At 37.6% G+C, this 18,824-nt stretch overlaps 1 protein-coding gene across 12 annotated transcripts in view; it reads left to right on the top strand.

The window, feature by feature from the left end:
• NDUFAF2 (NADH:ubiquinone oxidoreductase complex assembly factor 2) overlaps positions 1–18,824 on the top strand; it is a 205,753-nt gene that overhangs the window by 185,486 nt on the left and 1,443 nt on the right. Inside the window, exon 4 of one of the 12 annotated variants that reach the window (XM_074385712.1) lies at positions 5–149. The exons of 10 other annotated variants lie outside the window; for them this stretch is intronic. In XM_074385712.1, coding sequence (XP_074241813.1) covers positions 5–109 — 105 coding nt within the window. In that variant the 3' untranslated portion in view covers positions 110–149. Of the gene's footprint in view, positions 1–4; positions 150–18,824 lie in introns of those variants that run through there. One more of the 12 variants, XM_074385702.1, reaches the window with a different exon arrangement.

Here is an 18,824-nt window from a genome sequence, read left to right as displayed (position 1 = left end):
ACAGTACCCCTGCCTCTTTTGGGAAACAACACCAGTAGTCCTTCTGAGATGTGAACAGCCTTTTTTCAAGTTTTCATCAGTCACAGCCACTGTGGATGATGTATTGTAACCCATCATATTTGTATTCGTTATTGTAGATATTCTGCACTGTAAGTAAATTGCAAGATATAGAACCATCATTATAGCAGTCTGATTGAAAAAAAGTTTTGGGGTCCAAAATAGTTGGTTGACTTTAACTTTTGTACCTTAAGCTATTCCTAATTTAGGAAGTCCTTACTTGAGTGGTGATATATTTTAAGCCACATACTTGGTGAATGATAGGTGGCAAGTACACAAAGAAAAATAGAGAAATATTTTTTCTAACTTAATTTTAAAAGTAGTAAACTGATTCATTTTTACCACATTGACTTTTTTAAACTAGTATAAATTCCCAGGAATATAAATAAGTTTGTATATCCTTTCTCAATTTTCAGAAGCATAAGGCTTTTTCAGCAATATAAAGAGAAGGGGTATAAGCCATTTAGAAAAAGAACTTCTTAATAATGGAATATGACATATTCTTGATTACTAGCTATTTAAGTCTAGATTTGGACTTATAATACACCTGCAAATATGCAAAGTCAGATTATCAGTCAACAGTGATTGCTTGCTCAGATGGTCTACTAAAAAACCAATTAACAGTGAGTAAAGTGCACAGATAGAGGCACATTCAGTCATTTAGCAAATATGTGTTAAGCACCTATTATGTGCTAGACAATTGTTTTAGGGACTGAATTGTGGGGGACAGAAAGCCATAAATGGCAGGCAAAACTCTATTTTTATATAACCAGTGAAATACATATACTTTTATCGTCTGCCTGAGGAATCCAAGTTCTAGTAGAAATCTACTCAGAATTATCTGGTGAAAATATGTAATTTGGCATAATTTATGGGGCTACTGGTAATAGTAATTGTAAATATGTCATAGTAAAAGAGCAGAAACAACCCAAATATCTGTTAGTAAGCCATGGTATGGCTACACAATGGAGTCCGATAAGGCTAAAAGGAATGATGAAGATATCCTTCTATAGAATGTTCATGATACATTGTCAGGAAGACATGTAAGATGAAAAACAGTTGATAGTACCTTTTACGTAAAGGTGGAGAAAGAGAGAGAAACAGATGCACATGTATTTGCTTATTTTATAAAGAAACAATGGAAAGGAAAAAAAAGAAACAATGGAAGGATAAACAGAAAATTAATAAAAATGACAGGGAGGGAACAGGTTAGAAAAACAGGGATGGAAGCTAGACTCCTTTTATTATATCTGGTATAATTTTCCTTTTGGAACCATATAGGTGTTTTATACAATTTAAAAATACATTAATCTCCCCCCTCCAATTTTTTTAAAATCCCTGAAACAAATAAACCTATTTGTATATCAAGTAGATAACATAATCACACAGGGAAAAAAAAATGACTTCAAATTACTTTAAGACATTATATATCAGTGAACATATTCATTTTTTATCTTCTTTTTAAATTTTAAAAAATATTTGTCTTACTCTTCTTACTGTTCTCCCAATTCAGTGAGTATATTCTAAGGACAAAAAGAAAGGAATACAAAGAAATCCTCAATTATATTTAATAATTTTGTTAGCAGTAATAATGGCATCTTTACACACATATTTAAAATAAATATTTTAATGTTTTCAGGAACCAAAACTTATATCATAAAAAAAAGAAGTTAAATAAAAACCTACAATATTAAATTTGAATTGGAAATGTCATTATGAACTGACATATTTTTTCTAAAAATGAATAAAAACGTATTTCCTAGCTCTGTCCACTGGAAAGACCTAACAGCAATGACAGTCCAGTAGCAATTAACATCTCATTTCAGACTATGAACTTTACCATTTTCTACTCTAAGGAACCAGGCCTCCTTAGAGAAAGAGCTGACTTCAAGTCTCAGGCAGAAAATGTACAAGGAGAGTCTAGGATATCTTTTCACACCAGAGAGCAAAGAAACCAAGAAGGTTATGTGAAAAGGATGCAGGAGCCAACTGGAAGGGGCTCCCGCCAGCCAAAGATGGGTCAAGTTTGAGCATAAAAAATAGAAATACTAACCAAAGCAATGGATTGAAACATTCAAATATATAAATATGAGTTCATGATACTAAAACATATTAATTGGTCACCTATGAAAGTTTCTAGAATATGAACTTACTATTTTGAATATTGACAAGGGGGGCAATTTCAAGCATTTATTCTCCTTTTCCTGTACAAACTAATTTCAATAACCAAATCATTGATGAGGAGAAATTCTTCTTTATATAATAACAGCTAATAAATTTAAGAACAATAGGATTAGAAAAATTACGGTTTGTTACCCTTAAAGAAATAATACATTAAGTAGTGATCATGAGTGGGTACGAAAACCAAGGTCGGTGCTGTACTTCATAACGGACAGATTGGCCTGCAACCGCCACTGAGTCTGGATCAAGCAGACGTTGTTTCTCCTGAGGTGATGTACTTGTGACGTTTTCATGCCAGAATAATCTAAGCAACCTTCTGGATCAAGGGTTAGCAATTTTTTTTGGAAAAGGATTCATTTATATTTTTATTTCTGCAGGCCATGTGTTCTCCGTCATAACTACTTAATTCTACTGTGTAGCATGAAAGTGGACAAATGTCTCCCATGGGAATGGAGAAACAGAAAAAAACTGCTGGGCTAGGTGTGGTATCCTAAGAAAATCACTTCTTCTTATACAGCATTTCAAATAATTTTCCAGCTTTTGATTCTATATACCTTATTCCCCCTTTCTGTTATTTCTGTTTTCTGAGCCTTTCTGAGGGTCTCTAGAGTGGACTGCTTTTTTCTCACCAGTATCCCTGTTTGTACTCAGCTGAATTATTTGGTATTCTATTTATTTTCATCTTTTTATGTTGTTATTTGCTATTTTAGATAAACACCCTGTTTATCAAAAAAGGGCTTTGAGTTTTTCTAATCTTGGTATCTCTTTTATTTAAGGCAGGCGTCCCCAAACTTTTTACACAGGGGGCCAGTTCACTGTCCCTCAGACCGTTGGAGGGCCGCCACATACTGTGCTCCTCTCACTGACCACCAATGAAAGAGGTGTCCCTTCCCTTCCTGAAGTGTGGCGGCGGGCGGTGGGGGGCTGGATAAATGGCCTCAGGGGGCCGCATGTGGCCTGCGGGCCGTAGTTTGGGGATGCCTGATTTAAGGGGTAGATTTTCAAAAGGAGAGGGGGAAATTTTGGGACTCTTGAACTGGAAAGTCTGTTTCCCAGTTTTATTTGACCATACAAATTTTGGCATGTCAAGCACCTTTTAATTTCCTGGGAAGCTAGTGTGATCTATGGAAGACTATTTGGGAAGTGTTTCTTCTCCCTCCAGTAAATCTGCATCTGCCTCCATCATCTCCCTCAAACTTCTCTCTCAAAGTCACCAAATACCACTTTGACGTTAAGTCCATTGGATGGATAGGTCTTAAATCTATCCCACCTGCAAAACCACTTCCCTCAAATTTTTTTTCCCCTTGTGGCTTCTTTACTATCTTAATTTTGTGTTCCCTCCAAACCAAGATCTGAGACAAGAATGTGGATACAAGTAGCTTATTTGCAAGGTCATTTCTAAAAGCATTAGAGTTAAACAGTAAGAAAGGGAAAGGAGGAAGGTCAGTAAAAGGTGCCTTAATAAGCTGGTTAAATGCTGTGGGCAAACTGGAGCTCAGTTTTGCCAGGAGCCCTCTGAGAGACTATGGAACACATCACAGAGTGGTTCCATTGAAGAGCAAGGAAGTTGGAGTATTTATCCACCAATTTCTCAGTAAGGCTTGCTCCTGGGGAGTGTTAACTCCTTGGTATTTTCATCCTGCCCATTATGGGAAATGAATTTGGTCCTCAGACTAAGAAGTGCAGAAGTTTGAAGAAACAAGCTTCATTTAAATAAGCTATTCAGAAAGCTACAGAGTAAGCTGAGAGAATTTGGGTGAGGCATCAATATTTGCTACTTTTACCAATGCTTTTTTTCTTATCCCCTCACTTTTTAGACCATTATTTCTCAACCCGTTGTTGGCTCCTGTTTTTTCTTTACCTCTTAAATTTTGGTGATCAACATGAAAGATCTGTCCTTGGTCTTTGGCTCTTCTTCTTCTCTACCATTTCTCTAGACAGTCTCATCCTTGGCTTGGCTTCAGCCAACACATATACTTCCAGATTTCCAGCCCTGTCCTCTCTGTTGGGCTGGACCCATGGAGCCATTTAGTCATTCAACAGATTATTTTTCAACACTTAAATAATTTGCTAAACTTGATGCTGGGAAAGGTCACAGTGAACTATATGTATTCCTGGCCGTAGAGTTTATATTCTAGTCAAGCCATATACATAAATACATAAATAATAAAGATTATGAGATATTATGATAAGCACTACAAAGTAAACTGGGTATTGTTTTTGTGTCTGGTTGGAAAGATCTCTTTGAATAGATAAACCAGGGAAGTTCTCTTTAAGTTATTGATATTCCCTGAAGTATGAGATTTAGCTAGCCATGTTGAAAGGAAAAGACTTTCAGGCAGAGAGCTGAAAGGGGCCAAGTGAAATGCAGTGTGTTTAAAGAACAAAGAAGCTAGTGAGGCTGGAGTATATTAACCAAAGTGAAAAGTGACATGAAATGAGATTGGAGAGGTAGGCAGCAATTGGGTCACATGGGGCCTTGTTAAAATTGGGTTCTCAGAAGCAGACATTGAAATAGAAGGTATTTATTAGGCATACTTATGAAAGGAAGAGGAAGAAAATAGGAGTAGACAGAGGATAAAGTCAAACCATGATGTAGGCCCAGCAAAGCTTCAGCCAAATCATTGGGAAGCTCTGGAGCAATTATTGCCCATCAGAGTCTTTGTACATCTGGTTGAAATGGCCAGGCCTTTAGGCCCGGCCTGCGTTGTTCAGTTACTGGATGTGTGCTGCCCACTAGAAAGGTGGCTATCAGCAGCCAGGCACAGTGGCTCACACCTATAGTTCCAGCAGTTCGGGAGGCCTAAGTGGGCAGATCACTTGAGGTCAGGAGTTCAAGACCAGCCTGGCCAATGTGGTGAAACCCTGCCTCTACTAAAAATACAAAAATTAGCCGAGTGTGGTGGCGGGTGCCTGTAATCCAAACTACTCAGGAGTCTGAGGCGGAAGATGGCTTAAACCCAGGAGACAGAGGTTTCAGTGAGCCGAGATCATGCCACTGCACTCCAGCCTCCAGCCTGGGCGACAGTGCGAGACTCCATCTAAAAAAAAAATAAGAAGAAAGAGAAAGAAGGAAAGAAAGAGAAAGAAAGAAAAAGGTGGCCACAAGCTGTGGCACATGCTAAAACTGTTGACGGCTGCAGGCTGTCTGCTTACAGCACTCACTGCAGCTGGGAAGCAAGTCCTTCCTTGAAGAAGGGCTTATCAGAATATCTCCATATTTGCAACAGGCAAGTTTGGATTTTGTTCCAAGGACCCATTAATGGGTTGTTAGCAAGAAGTGGCATGAAAGGTAACTCTGATTGCTATGTGGATATTAGATCATAGAGGACCAAGGAGACCTATTAGGAGGCAATAATAGTCCAAACAAGAAATGCTATTGGCAATAGAGATAAAGAGAAATGCATAATTCAAGATCCATTTTTAAGGAGGAATTGATAAAATTTAGTGGAAGGTAAATGTAGGAGGTAAAGGAAAATAGGAATTCGTTTTAGTAAATGAACACAATTGTGTAAGGAAAGCTGATTTAGCTGCTGCTGGCTAAAGTGCTTCTTCCCACCATGAGGACATCCCAGTAACAGCCTCCTCCTCCCCAGATCCTGCCCACTGGTGTGCATTTGGTATGTCAGAAAGACTACTTTAAGAGTATAGTAATTAACTTCTAGATCTTCCAGTTAACTGGAAGGCCCTCTCTGTGTTCATGAAGTAGGGTGTTGCCTTGGAGGTTGCTTGTATCTTAGCATGTGAGGAAAGGGAGACCAGGCCCTGTTGAAACAAGACAAAGTTTCTAGGGGTCAGGGAAACACTGTAGTCAGGCAGCAGGATATCTGTATGCAAAGCCATGTATGTGGATTGCTGAGAACTGTGCAAAGAGTAATGAACAGTAGGAAAATATAGTGGAGGCAGATACCTGTTTCAAGTGTAGTCTAATTGTATGACCTTAGATTAGTCCTCTGAGCCTAAGGGATCTTTGGATATATTTAACATGTTTGTTAGACATCCACTTCTAATCAGATAGTTGGATATATCATTCTGGAACTTGAGGAGCAGTCAGGCTTGAAATGAATTTGAGCTTCTTCAGCATATGTAGACAGTATTTAAACTTGGGATAAGAAATGATTACTTCGAGAAGAGTACTGTTACTCCTTAACTTACCGAGGTTATATCCCCATAAACCCATTGTTAAGTCAAAAATGCATTTAATACATCTAACTTACCAAGTATCATAGCTTAGCCTAGTCAACCTTAAACATGCAAAGTTTAAGTAGGCAAAATCATCTGGTAACACAGTACACTGTAGAGTGTGGGTTGTCTACCCTTGTCATCAAATTGATGACTGGGAGCTGCCGATCAATGCTACCACCTAGCATAACAAGAAAGTATTGTATGGTATATCACTAGCCTGGGAAGAGATCAGAATTCAGAATTTGAAAACACAGTTTCAACTGAATGCGTGTCGCTTTTGTACCATCATAAGTTGAATCATCGTAAGTCAGGAACCATCTGTACAGTAAAAAAAAGAAGGCCCAGAATTGAGTCCTTAAAGCATTTCAGTGTTCTGAAGTTTGGCCAAGAAGGAGCTAACAGTTTGATAAAAAGATATTTGGATATTTTACCTACAACTTAAATTTGGTATGTTTAAAGCAGAACTCTTTTTCTGTGTTTCCTACCATGGTTAATGGCATATGTTGAAAGTGAGAGGAGGTAGCCAAATGCGTAGGCCGATGGGGCGGGTCCCTGGTGAAACCCCACCTTCAAGCCAAAAACAGCCTGAAGGCTGAAAAACCAGGCTACTGGTCCCAGATGAAACCTGCAACAGTGAGTACTTCTGTTCCTGTTTGCTGGCCCTTTCCTGATTAATTCTTTCTGAATAATACCTTTTAACAATTGAATGTTGTCTTTTCCAGTATTCTTTATGGCCTGTCTCTTTCCCATTCTGAGCCCATAAAAAGCTCCCGACTCAGCCATATTAGGAGTAGTTTCCCTCTTACAGGTAGAGGGACCACCCCTCCCATTCCCTCTCCACCGAAGCTGTTTCATCACTCAGTAAAACTCCCTGCCTTGTTTACTCTTTGAATATCGGCGCATCCTCATTCTTCTAAGGTGCAGGACAAGAACTTGGGAACCAGTGTGTAAGCCAGACTGTGCCTAGGTGGGCCAAGTAGGTGGGCTATCTCCTGCAGCACGTAGTGTGGTCAGGCAAGGCCTGGGCAGGGCATTGCCAGCTAGAGGTTCTCAGCTTGCAAAGTGTCACTGTCATCACTCATTAGAAACAGGTATTGTCCTTATCTCCTTCACTTTCCAATATTGGTGACTAAGACTTTTTTCCTACTGAACATCTTAACAATCTGTCTTTTCTTCTCTGTCTCAATACCATTGTCTTGGTTCTTGCCCTAATGATTTTCTTACTTGCATTTCTGCAGTGGCATGCCATCCGATTTCTCTCTTCCAGTCTTGGATTCTTTAGTTGCCAGAGTCATCTTTTTTAAAATATGGGATAAACATATATGTCTCCTGCTTATGATGGCCAAATTTAGCAAATAAAAATAAAGCGTACCCTGTTAAATTTTAATTTCAGATGAACAAGGAATATTTTTACATGTATGTCCCATACAATTTTTAAGACATAAATACTAAAAATTATTTGATGTTTATATGAAATTCAGATTTAACTGACCATCCTATGTTTTATCTGGAAATCTTGCTCTTGCTTCAAAGCCCAAAATGGTTCACCATCACTTTCAGGGTGACACCTAAATATCCTAACACTGCATTACAAGAGTCAACATGTTCTAACCTCTATATACCATATGAACCACTCACAGTGTCCTGAATTTGCTTTGCTGCTTTACTCCTTTATGCTTCTGAACGCATGCTTACCTTTTCCTAGAATGCTCCCACTTCTCAGTTCTCTGGTTGATTCTGATTAAGACTGAAATATCACCTTCTCTAACCTTCTAGTCCATACTCTGTGGATAATAATTGGAATACCAGTTCTTCTGCATTCTCATAACATTCTTTGCTTTATATGATTGCAGAATTTATCACATTATAATTTAATTTTTAAAAACCTCTCTTCCTTAGATTGTGAGTTCTTTGAGCACATGGTAAAAGTTGTGTCTTTTAACTCAATCCTTGGCACTTAATGGGCTCTCAGTTAACATATGCATGAACCAATTAGTTAGTGAATGGGAAAGTAGGAAAGTCCCATAACCATTAGCCACATAATTGGCCATTGGAGCTGACCCAGCTCTACCCTATCTTGACTCTTGCAGAAGTCTGCCTTACAGCTGGGTACCTCGTTTGCCCAGCCTCTTTTTTCCCCAAAGATGCTTCATGAGAATAGGAGCTAAGTTTTGGTCTCAGCATCCCTAGGCCCTTAAAATGTAAGTGCTCAGTATATATTAAATGAATGAACAAATGAAAAATACATGAATGAGTAAGTATATCTTTCAGGGCCACAGCTCCTATTGTCCCCTGCAACAAGTCCTGGAGGGTGCTGCCTCTCACCACATTTTTTATTCTCTAAGGCAGGTTCTATATAGCCTATATTACAACTTCTTTATGTCTTACTTCTCGTTCAGCTCTTCCCTCTCTCAACCTAGGCCAGAATTCTTTTCCCCCTACAGCAGCTGGCACATAATAGCTCAATGATCATTCACAGATGGAGCCTTCTCTTTCCTCCGGGGCTCTTGCCTTTCTGCCATTTCTTTCTCTCTCTCTCAGGCCAAACCTGGAAAGCCATGGGGACCTGACATTGCTTTTTCTCCCGGGATTATGGTCTTTCCTCTTCCCACACAAGGGAGCAAGGTTTTCTTTTTCTCCCACCAGAGTAGTTCAATTAAATAGGACTAACATTAAGTGACTCTAATTATTTTTTATTAATGTTTAACTGCTAAATTTCTTTTTCAATTAAATAATTGTGTCTTTATGCTCAGAGGCCCTTTTTACATATATATGGAAGTTCATTTATTTTCTTAAAGGAAATACCACCTGCAAAACTATTAATGACTTGTGCTCTGTGATTAGTTCATTTTAGTGACATTTTGAGATTTAATAATTAATCTGGCTCAAGTTCAAAGAAAGAAAACTCAATGCCAGAAATTCCTAGCCAGCAAATAATATAAACAAACCATACAATTGTCCCCTCAAATAACAGGAATCATTGAGATAGCCTTCTTGCAATTAGAAATGTTTTTTAAAATGCATGAAGGAGGTTCAAGAAAGCATGTCAAAACAACAAAACTCAGTGTACATTCTCATTATTGTAATTGATCAAAGGATGTTTGCAATAGATTTGAATGTGAATAAATTAAATGTGACATTGATTTGGCAGAAGCATTCTAGTGACTGGCAAGAACACATAGCAGGAGCAGCTTCTGCTAAAGCATAACTCGCTTGGCTGTTGTTTTTATTCTAATAGATTTCTTAGCAACCCAGTACTCTCATACTAACCTAAGCTCTGTCACTTATTTACTCTTTTGGTTTCTACTCCCATCCAGGCAAGATTAAATTTATTTTTGATTGCTAATCTAGAAGGTGTTCTCTTGGGCCTGAATAGAGAATACCTTTTGGTGATCTGTATACCTCTTTCTTTTTTCTTCCTTCTTTCATGGATGAAAAAGGGTGATCTAATAACTTATTTCATCTTGGCAGTTCAACTTGTAGAACTAGAAAATGTAGTTTAATTAAACAACTTGGCAATATATTCAAGCTGAGACATCGCTATAGCATTTGCTAGGCCTGAATTGTTTCTCAGCATGCTACAAAATAGATACTGTAAAAGAATATTCAGCTCTGAACATTTTGAAACACCAAATTGCCATTGTAATTTTATAATTATGTTGAGGATGGGGAGCTGTCAGGTATATTCTGGGAGGCTACCTTCTGAGTGTGACCATCTAATAGTAAACAAATGTTCCTGGTATGGGGTCCTGAAACGTACTTCATGCCAAATTTCACTTATAATCTATGTGAATCCTTTTGTATTCTATGAAAAACGTTTTAATTGACTCAAAGGCAATGTCCTCATACTTTAAATTTTTAAATATTTATTAAAATAAAAATTATTCACTAGTATATATCGTTTAAATTATGGAAAGAAATTAGTAGAGCAGTCAAGATCAAATTTATGTCTGGTAACCAGTAAAAAATGTATGCATTTAGGAATATGTAGTAATTTAAGTATTTTTTATATCCTTATCTTATGTGTACTTTGAAAAGTATGTCTAACTCCAGTAGATAGTAAAAATATATGCACATTAAGCTTTTGCCACAAATGTACTGCTAATTTTTAATGTTAAATTATAACTTTTATAAATCCAGGTTCTTGCTTTTTATATGTAATATAACTTGAACTTTATAAATGAGTCACGGTTTTGTTCCCACAGAAAACTGAAAAAGAACCCAGTGACATGGCCATAAGACTGACTCCTGAGTTTTAACTTGCTCTTGAATATAGTAAACTTTCTAACAATGAAGCACTGTCAAATTTATTTTAAACTATATTTAGATTTTGTCTTGGCATGTGTTTTGAACATAGTTATATATGATATACTTGGAATTCACAAGTACTTGAAGCTTAAATGGAGACCATTTATAAATGCTAAATGTTAGAGGAACATGGAGCCAGAACATTAAAGAAGAAATGGCATATTGTTTGTGTGTATGTGTGCATGTGCATGTATGTTGTGTGTGTGTGAGTGATCAACCTGCTTGTGTTCTACCTGGATTCATGACATTTTTAAAGCAAATTTCTAATTCCCTAATAAAGGGCTGAGCATTAACTCTATTCCATTTCCATGTCTATCAATATAATTATTCAAATAATTTTGAAGTATATTATTATGGAATTTTATGCTTACCATGAATATCACACTATCAGCATCATATATATGTGCATATAAAGTATTACCGAAATGCTCCTTCATAGAAGAATTCTCAGTTGACTAGGTTTGAGCCTTTTAAGGAGAAAAATTGGGCTAAGGGATTGAAATCTTGAATGATGGTTTGAAAACAATTATTCATTTTTATTTATACACACATCACACACAACATAAAAAATACTAGTGACATTTACATATCTTAAATTAGTAAAAATGGGTAATTTATAATTTGTGTTTATGTTCTCTTGTTCATTAGGTATATATGTAATAACAGATAATATTCCTAAAAAAGTTTTTGTGTATACTTAGATCTGCATCTAAATATTTGATTCCATTTAATAGTATAGACTGAAAAATGTTCACTCCCACACCTCTGGTCTGAGTATGGCCCCAGAGAAGCAGAATGACAGATACCTGAGGTTGAAAACTCTTTGAGTAACTTTTGAATCCATTCAGATATCTCTCAGCCCCTCCCTTTCCCCAATACTCATCAAGTAATCTAAACTTATCTTCCAGTTATGATAACATGATCAGAGAGCACTGGTCGTCAGCTTTTAGCCTTCCCTCAGATATTAGAGTGCATTTCCAAAGCCCAGGTTTACATAGCATTAGTTTTCTTTCTCTCTCCCAACGTAGCATTGGAGAGACCTCTAGTATTTTTCTGCCATTTGTTTTACCTCCTCTTTATGGTTCAAAAACCCACTTCTGTTATCTAATACCTTCCACAGCAATAAATATATATTAGAGCTTAATTTCCTGCCTTTATGCAAGGTTCATGATAAGTAGGATTTCACATGAGGGACTGTATGATTGGAGTGGAGTAACTATTGATTATGTCATGCCTAATGTCTATGAGTGAGCTATAAGTCAGCATGTTGGTAAATTGCATATTTAAGGTTTGTTTTTTTAAAAAACAAACTTTAAATCTCTTTTGTCATTACTATACAGAGCAAGTAGCAACATTGAATGCAACAATGATATAGTCACTTTGGGGGCTGAGGGAGGGATAGCAGAGGGTGGGGCAATTGGGGAGGGATAACAGGAGAAATAACTCATGTAGGTGGGGGAGGGGAGGGGGATGGATGCAGCAAACCTCTAAGGCACGTGTATACCTATGTAACAAACCTGCACAACCTGCACATGTACCCCAGAACTTAAAGTATAATAAAAAATAATAATAATATAGTCACCAAAAGGGCTCTTAAGCAGGGCTCTTAGCAAAGTAACAGCATTGGAAAGGACTTGAGCTACAACCTTCTGAGGTCCTACGTTTACATCACTGAATAAATGAACAGTACACTATAAATAACCATTAACTACATTACAAAAATGATGAGCTTGTTAAAGGCATTTAGAGTTTTCTTTTTCTCTTTTTTAATCATTCACAGTGTTAATTTATATTGAATTTTGACCAGAAAAATAGATAAATTCAAACATTTAATACATGCAAGTTGAGCAGCTCAAATTCGAAATCCAAAATGCTCCAAAATTCAAAACTTTTTCAGCACTATTATGGCACTCAAAAGATTTGGAGATACTTAACTGGTAAGTAGTAAAAAGCAAATCTTTCAAGATCCAAAAAAATTCAAAATACCAAACACTTCTGTTCCCAAGCATTTCAGATAAAGGATACTTACCCTGTAATACTTTTCACAATTGATAATTTGTTTTCCCAATATTAAGGCTTCATAAACAACTCAAGCCTAAACTAATTTGTTCCAGCAGAACACCCCTGAAAAGAGAGAGATTGTCACAGAACATTGGTTATTTATAACACATACATTTAAGGAAAGTTTTGACACACAGATTTTGATACAGCGTATGCCTTTTTTTTTTTTTTTCTGTGAGTCTGGTTTCTTTCTCTTCTTCCCTGAGATTGTTGGAGAATGATATTCTTCAATATTTTACTCCAGGAGATTCTTTATATGACCCTCTTAGAAGGGGTTGACCTCATGCGTGCCTCATTTGTCAACTCCATGAGGTTCTGCTTCAGATGGACAAGAAGGCCATTGTTGATATACTGCTGTATATCCCTAGCCATGGGAGCCAGGACAATGATGTAAAATATGGAAGCTTTGGTGAGCAGAGACTTTTTGTTGATGGGAATAAGGAGGTAATGAGGCAGAGTGTTGTTAATTTGAGGGCTACACATGGTAATGACAACCCTCTTGCCTTTCAGGCTGTGCATCTCTTGAACCAGGTTTACAAAGCTTGAGAAGTTTTCTTGGCAGCGTAGTAATGACTGGCCTCAAAATCCGTATTGGCAGTTTCAGTGGACACTGTAACAATGCTCCTCATGTGCTCAGGGAACTTAGATTGGGTGGACATAGAGTTTCAGGACATCTAGCACCGAGCAGAGTGTCCAAAACTCTGGTATTTTTCTCTACAATGAAGCCCTTCATTCTGATCATTTTCAGTGCTATTTATTCTACAAGGTTTCCATCTTGTATCATTTTCCTTAAGCTGAAGTATTTCCTTTAATATTTCTTGTGATGCAGGTTTGTGACAAATTCAGCTTTTCTCTGAAAATGTTCTTATAATATCTTCATTTTTAAGATATTTTTGCTGGATAGAGAATTGTATGTTGTTTCTGATGAGAACTCAGTGTTGTTTCTTATCTTTATCTTTGTATAAGTGTCTTTTTTCCTATGTCTATTTTTAAGATTTTATCATTAGTTTTTAGCAATTTGATTTAGATGTGCTTTGGTTTTGTGATTATCCTGCCTGCGGTTGTTGAGCTTCTTACATCAGTGAATTTATGTTTTTATCTCTTTGGAATATTTTAGTCATTATTTTCTCTTCTCCTTCTGTAACTACATGTATGTCAGACTGCATAGTATTGTCCAATAGCTCACTGAAACTCTGTTCATTTTTTAGCCTTTTTTAAAACTCTCTCTTGCTTCAGTTTATGTGTTTTCCATAGTCTTATATTCAGATTCACTGTTCTTCTACAGTATCTAATCTACCATTAAGCACTCTTAGGTTGTTTTTCATGTCGATGTTATATTTGGTTCTTTATTACAGTTCCCATTTCTTTCCTCATGTTGATTTTTTTTTTAATCTTTAGACATTTTTATAGTAACTGTGATAATGTCCTTGTCTGTTGATTTCACCATTTCCAGCATGTCTAGGTCTACTTCTATTGACCAGTTTTGGGTCATAACTTTCCTCTTCACTTCTTGATTACTACCTGATGAACATTGAAATATTGTGTATAGTATCTCAATTTTGTTGTCTGCCTTTAGAAAATACTGAGTTTTGTTCTGGAGAGCCATTAATTGACATGTGAATCACCCCACACTTTTGGAAGCTTTTGTAGTTGTTGTTGTTGATACAGGGTCTCACTCTGTCACCCAGGCTGGAGTGTAGTGGTACGATCTCAGCTCACTGCAGCTTTGACTTCCCAGTCTCAAGTGATCCTCCCACCTCAGCCTCCCGAGTAACTGGGACCACAGTTGCATGTCACGAGGCCTATCTACTTTTTGTATTTTTTTGTAGCAACAGGATTTCATCATGTTACCCACGCTGATCGTCAACTCCTGGACTCAAAGAATCCACCCACCTCAGCCTCCCAACATTCTGGGATTACAGGCGTGAGCCACCATGCCTGGCTAGAATCTTATTTTTAAGTTTTGTTAGGGTAGCTCTAGAGCAGTAGAGTCCAATCCCAGTTGTTGCAATGATGGAAATGTTTTATGACTGTGCTTTCCAATATAGTGGCCACTAGTCATATTTGGCTATGAAATACTTGAAATGTGGCTAGTATAATTCAGTAACTGAATTTTTCATTTAATTTAAGTGGTATGTGGCTAGTGCCTACTGTATTGTACAGCACAGGTCTTAAATAGGCTGTACTCCCAAGCTAGTTTAGCCCTACACCTGAGTGACCCTTCTGAGATCTTTACAATGCCTCAGGTGTTCAGTGAACTCTCCCTGGCTGGTTAGAACTTGACTTTTTCCTAGTCTAGTGCAAACTCCAGTAATTTTCAGCCTACAGTTCCCCAATATTCTTTAGCGGAAAGCTGTCCTTCCTGGCTTTGTGAAGTTTCACCCTGCACATGGACAGCTTAATTTTCAGCTGAACACTCAAGTGGATTACTATGCAAATCTCTAAAACTTACTCTGTGTATCATGGTACTCTGCCTAACATATCCCAGCATATCCTAGCTTTCTCGGACTCACTAAACAACCATCTCTATCTCTGCCTAAACCACCATCCTCTGCTTGGGTTCCCCCACCCTGTGTTGCAGCCAGTAATGTGCCTCCAGCCAGAAAGCTGGGACGATAAAGGGCTTATTTCATTTGTTTCTCATTGATGCCCTTCGGGGATCACACTACTGTGCTGCCTGTTATCCGGTATCTGAAAAATGTATTTTTGTCCTGTTTTCTAGTTTTGTCATGGCAGGAGGACTAGTCTGGTACCAGTTATTCCATCTTTCGTCTGAAACTAGTAGATTACCTCTTACTTAGTAACACCTCTACCTGTCTCAAAGAGAGATAGATACAAGTTTGGTGTGTTTATTTTTTAATAGAATGAGATAAATAGTCACTTTTTAAAAATCTATTTGTACCTTGCTCTGTTGTACTATCACTGCCCAGTAGCCAGTTCTTTCCCAGTCTTTACAATAACCCATTGAAGAAGACACTTTATCTCCATTTCACACAACATGGAAGTGAGACACAGGGAAGTTAAGTGATAGTCACAGGGTTGCACACCTGGTAAATGGAAGAACTGGGATTTGTATTAAGTGGTCCAGCTTCAGAGCCCAAATTCTGTGCCACTATTGAGAAACGTTCAGAGAATAACACTGTGAAGAGTATACATATGAGTTACTTGAGGTATAAATATTTATACTTAAATAGTCACATATAAACAAGATTCAACTTTTAAATCAATAATGTTTGGCTTACAGTAGAATGTGGAAAAATCTGTAATCTGCATCAACTTTTCAATCTTTAAGGGAACTCTAGAGGTTACTTAAGGGGAACAAAAGGAAGATACTTCCATTTGGTATTGTTTGTTTATTCATTTATTTAATTTGTTCGAGATAGAGTCTTGCTCTGTCACCCAGATTGGAGTACAGTGGCATGATCTTGGCTCACTGCAACCTCCACCTCCCGGATTCAAGCTATTCTCATGCTGTAGCCTCCAGAGTAGCTGGGATTACAGAGTGCACCACCACACCTGGCTAATTTGCGTATTTTTAGTAGAGACAGGGTTTTGCCTTGTTGGTCAGGCTGGTGTTGAACTCCTGATCTCAGGTGATCTCTCCACCTCCCAAAGTGCTGGGATTACAAATATGAGCCACCACACCGGCCCATTTGGCATTGTTTTATAAAAGCTTACTCACCTTGTAATACATAGCTATCTTAAGAAACATAATACTGTTATGCATCTAAGCCCCATTTTCAGCTAAAGAAACTGAGACTAAAAAAGTTAAGTAGCTTTCTTGGTGTCACACAGCTAGTAAATGGTAGATTTGGGATTGGAACCCTGTCTGAGTCAAAGAATTACCCATGTGGATGATCATTACAATGTTATTTTTTTAATGAAGAGGTGAAATATTGAAGCATCAGTAGGGTAGTTGTTAAGTAAATCATGGTACAATACTAGTGATAAAATAGCATTCAGCCATCTTGTATTAAATTTTGAAGAAAAATATTTATTGGCAGCAAGATAAATAAGTGAAATGATGAATATCTGTTTTCAAAATACAAATATTTATGTGAAGAAAGACCCTCATTATTGGTTTATCCTTATACAAACAATGAAACATACTGTTATTTGACAAAAATATGGAAATATAAGGTGATACTGTTCCAAGGAATTGTAAGGGAAAATACTTGCTTTATGGTAATTTATACTTGAAAATAGAGTTGTTTTTTTTTTGTTTTTTTTTTTTTTAGGGCAGAGTCTTGCTCTGTCTGCACACCAGGCTGGTGTGCAGTGGTATGATCTCGTCTCACTGCAACCTCCGCCTCCTGGGTTCAAGCAATTCTCCTGCCTCAGCCTCCCGAGTAGCTGGGACTACAGATGCATGCCACCATGCCCAGCTAATTTTTATATTTTAGTAGAGACAGGGTTTCACTGTGTTGGCCAGGATGGTCTCGATCTCTTGACCTCATGATCCACCCACCTCGGCCTCCCAAAGTGCTGGGATTACAGGTGTGAGCCACCGCACCCAGACTGAAAATAGACTTTCTTAAGAGTCTTCAAGGTCTACAATTCCTATCCTGTTTTCTCCACCTGACCACTTTCTTATCAATCCCAAATAGTTTCGTTGTTGTTGTTATTTGTTTGTTTGTTTTGAGATGGAGTCTTGCTCTGTCACCCAGGCTTAAGTGCCGTGGCGCAGTCACAGCTCACTGCAGCCTCCACCATCCAGGTTCAAGTGATTCTCCTACCTCAGCCTCCTGAGTACTTGGGGCTGCAGGTATGCACGATAATGCCCAGCTAATTTTTGTATTTTTAGTAGAGACAGGGTTTTGCCATGTTGGCCAGCCTGGTGTCCAACTCCTAGCCTCAAGTGATCCACCCACCTCAGGCTCCCAAAATGCTGGGATTACAGGCATGAGCCACACCACCTGGCCCTTCAGTTCTAAATATTTACAAGACTGTATTTATTTTCATAAATGATTTATGTTCTGTTTAATTTTGCCTGGTAACAGTTATATTTTTTCGGAAAAACAAAAGGAAATTATTTTTTAGAAAACATTGTAGTCTCTATATATTTCAACTCTGAAATCTTTAATCCATCTTCATATGTAAAAATAATTAATATATTCAGATTGGCTTTTCCTTTGCCTCAATAGCGATTATAAGAAAGTCTTAGAAGAGTAATGTTGAATAAAGAGAAATTATGCGAAGGCAGGAGAAACGAGAACAGATCTTTGCCCTCCATTTTCTTTTCATCAAAAAGCAAATGCATTTACCAGCTCTAAGACTGCAACTATGGAGGTGATGCAAATAAAGTAGGTGATGTGACTGGTCTATTAAACAAAAATCCAAGCCAGCTCTATACCAGTTTCTGAGTATCTTCTTGCTACTTGAGGTAGATTACTAGTGCAAGTTTAACCTGGTCCTGAACCTTTCATTCTACTCCAAAGAACGAGCTTCTGTTAAGACACAGGACCTTGAATGTTTTCTACTTTCACTATTTCCGGTATGATATGGAGGGATTTCCTTTGTGATATATTGTCACCTTACATAAGAATTCTAGAGGCTATAGGAAAAAGAAAACCTGATTTCTCTACTCTCACCCTCACTGTAGCAACTGCCCAGAAGCTCAGTTACTGTAGTGATTAAACTACTCATGGGGAATTGCTCTGTGTTGTGAAAATTACAAGAATATTTATAAATATTGTTCTTTCCTGTACATATTTGCTTTGAGGAAGAAGTTCATTAGATGGGCCCTTCATCATATCTAAAACTAAGTCTGTAACACTAAAACCACAAAAAAAATTCCCCCTTTAAGTACAAACTGTCATTTTTTTTTTTAAGATGGAGTTTCGCCATGTTTGCCAGGCTGCTCTCGAACTCCTGACCTCAGGTGATCCACCTGCCTCAGCCTCCCAAAGTGTTGGGATTACAGGCATGAGCCACTGCTCCTGGCCCAAACTGTTATTTTAAATGTTACTTTAGTATTGGAGCTTACTTTTTTAAAGGACTATACAGTCAATATTCCTTGAAATTCACTTGAG

The sequence above is a fragment of the Saimiri boliviensis genome, chromosome 1, assembly GCF_048565385.1.
Source record: "Saimiri boliviensis isolate mSaiBol1 chromosome 1, mSaiBol1.pri, whole genome shotgun sequence".
Lineage (NCBI taxonomy): Eukaryota > Metazoa > Chordata > Mammalia > Primates > Cebidae > Saimiri > Saimiri boliviensis.
Note: the sequence above shows the minus strand (reverse complement) of the source record. Positions and strands in the feature narration are given on the sequence as shown.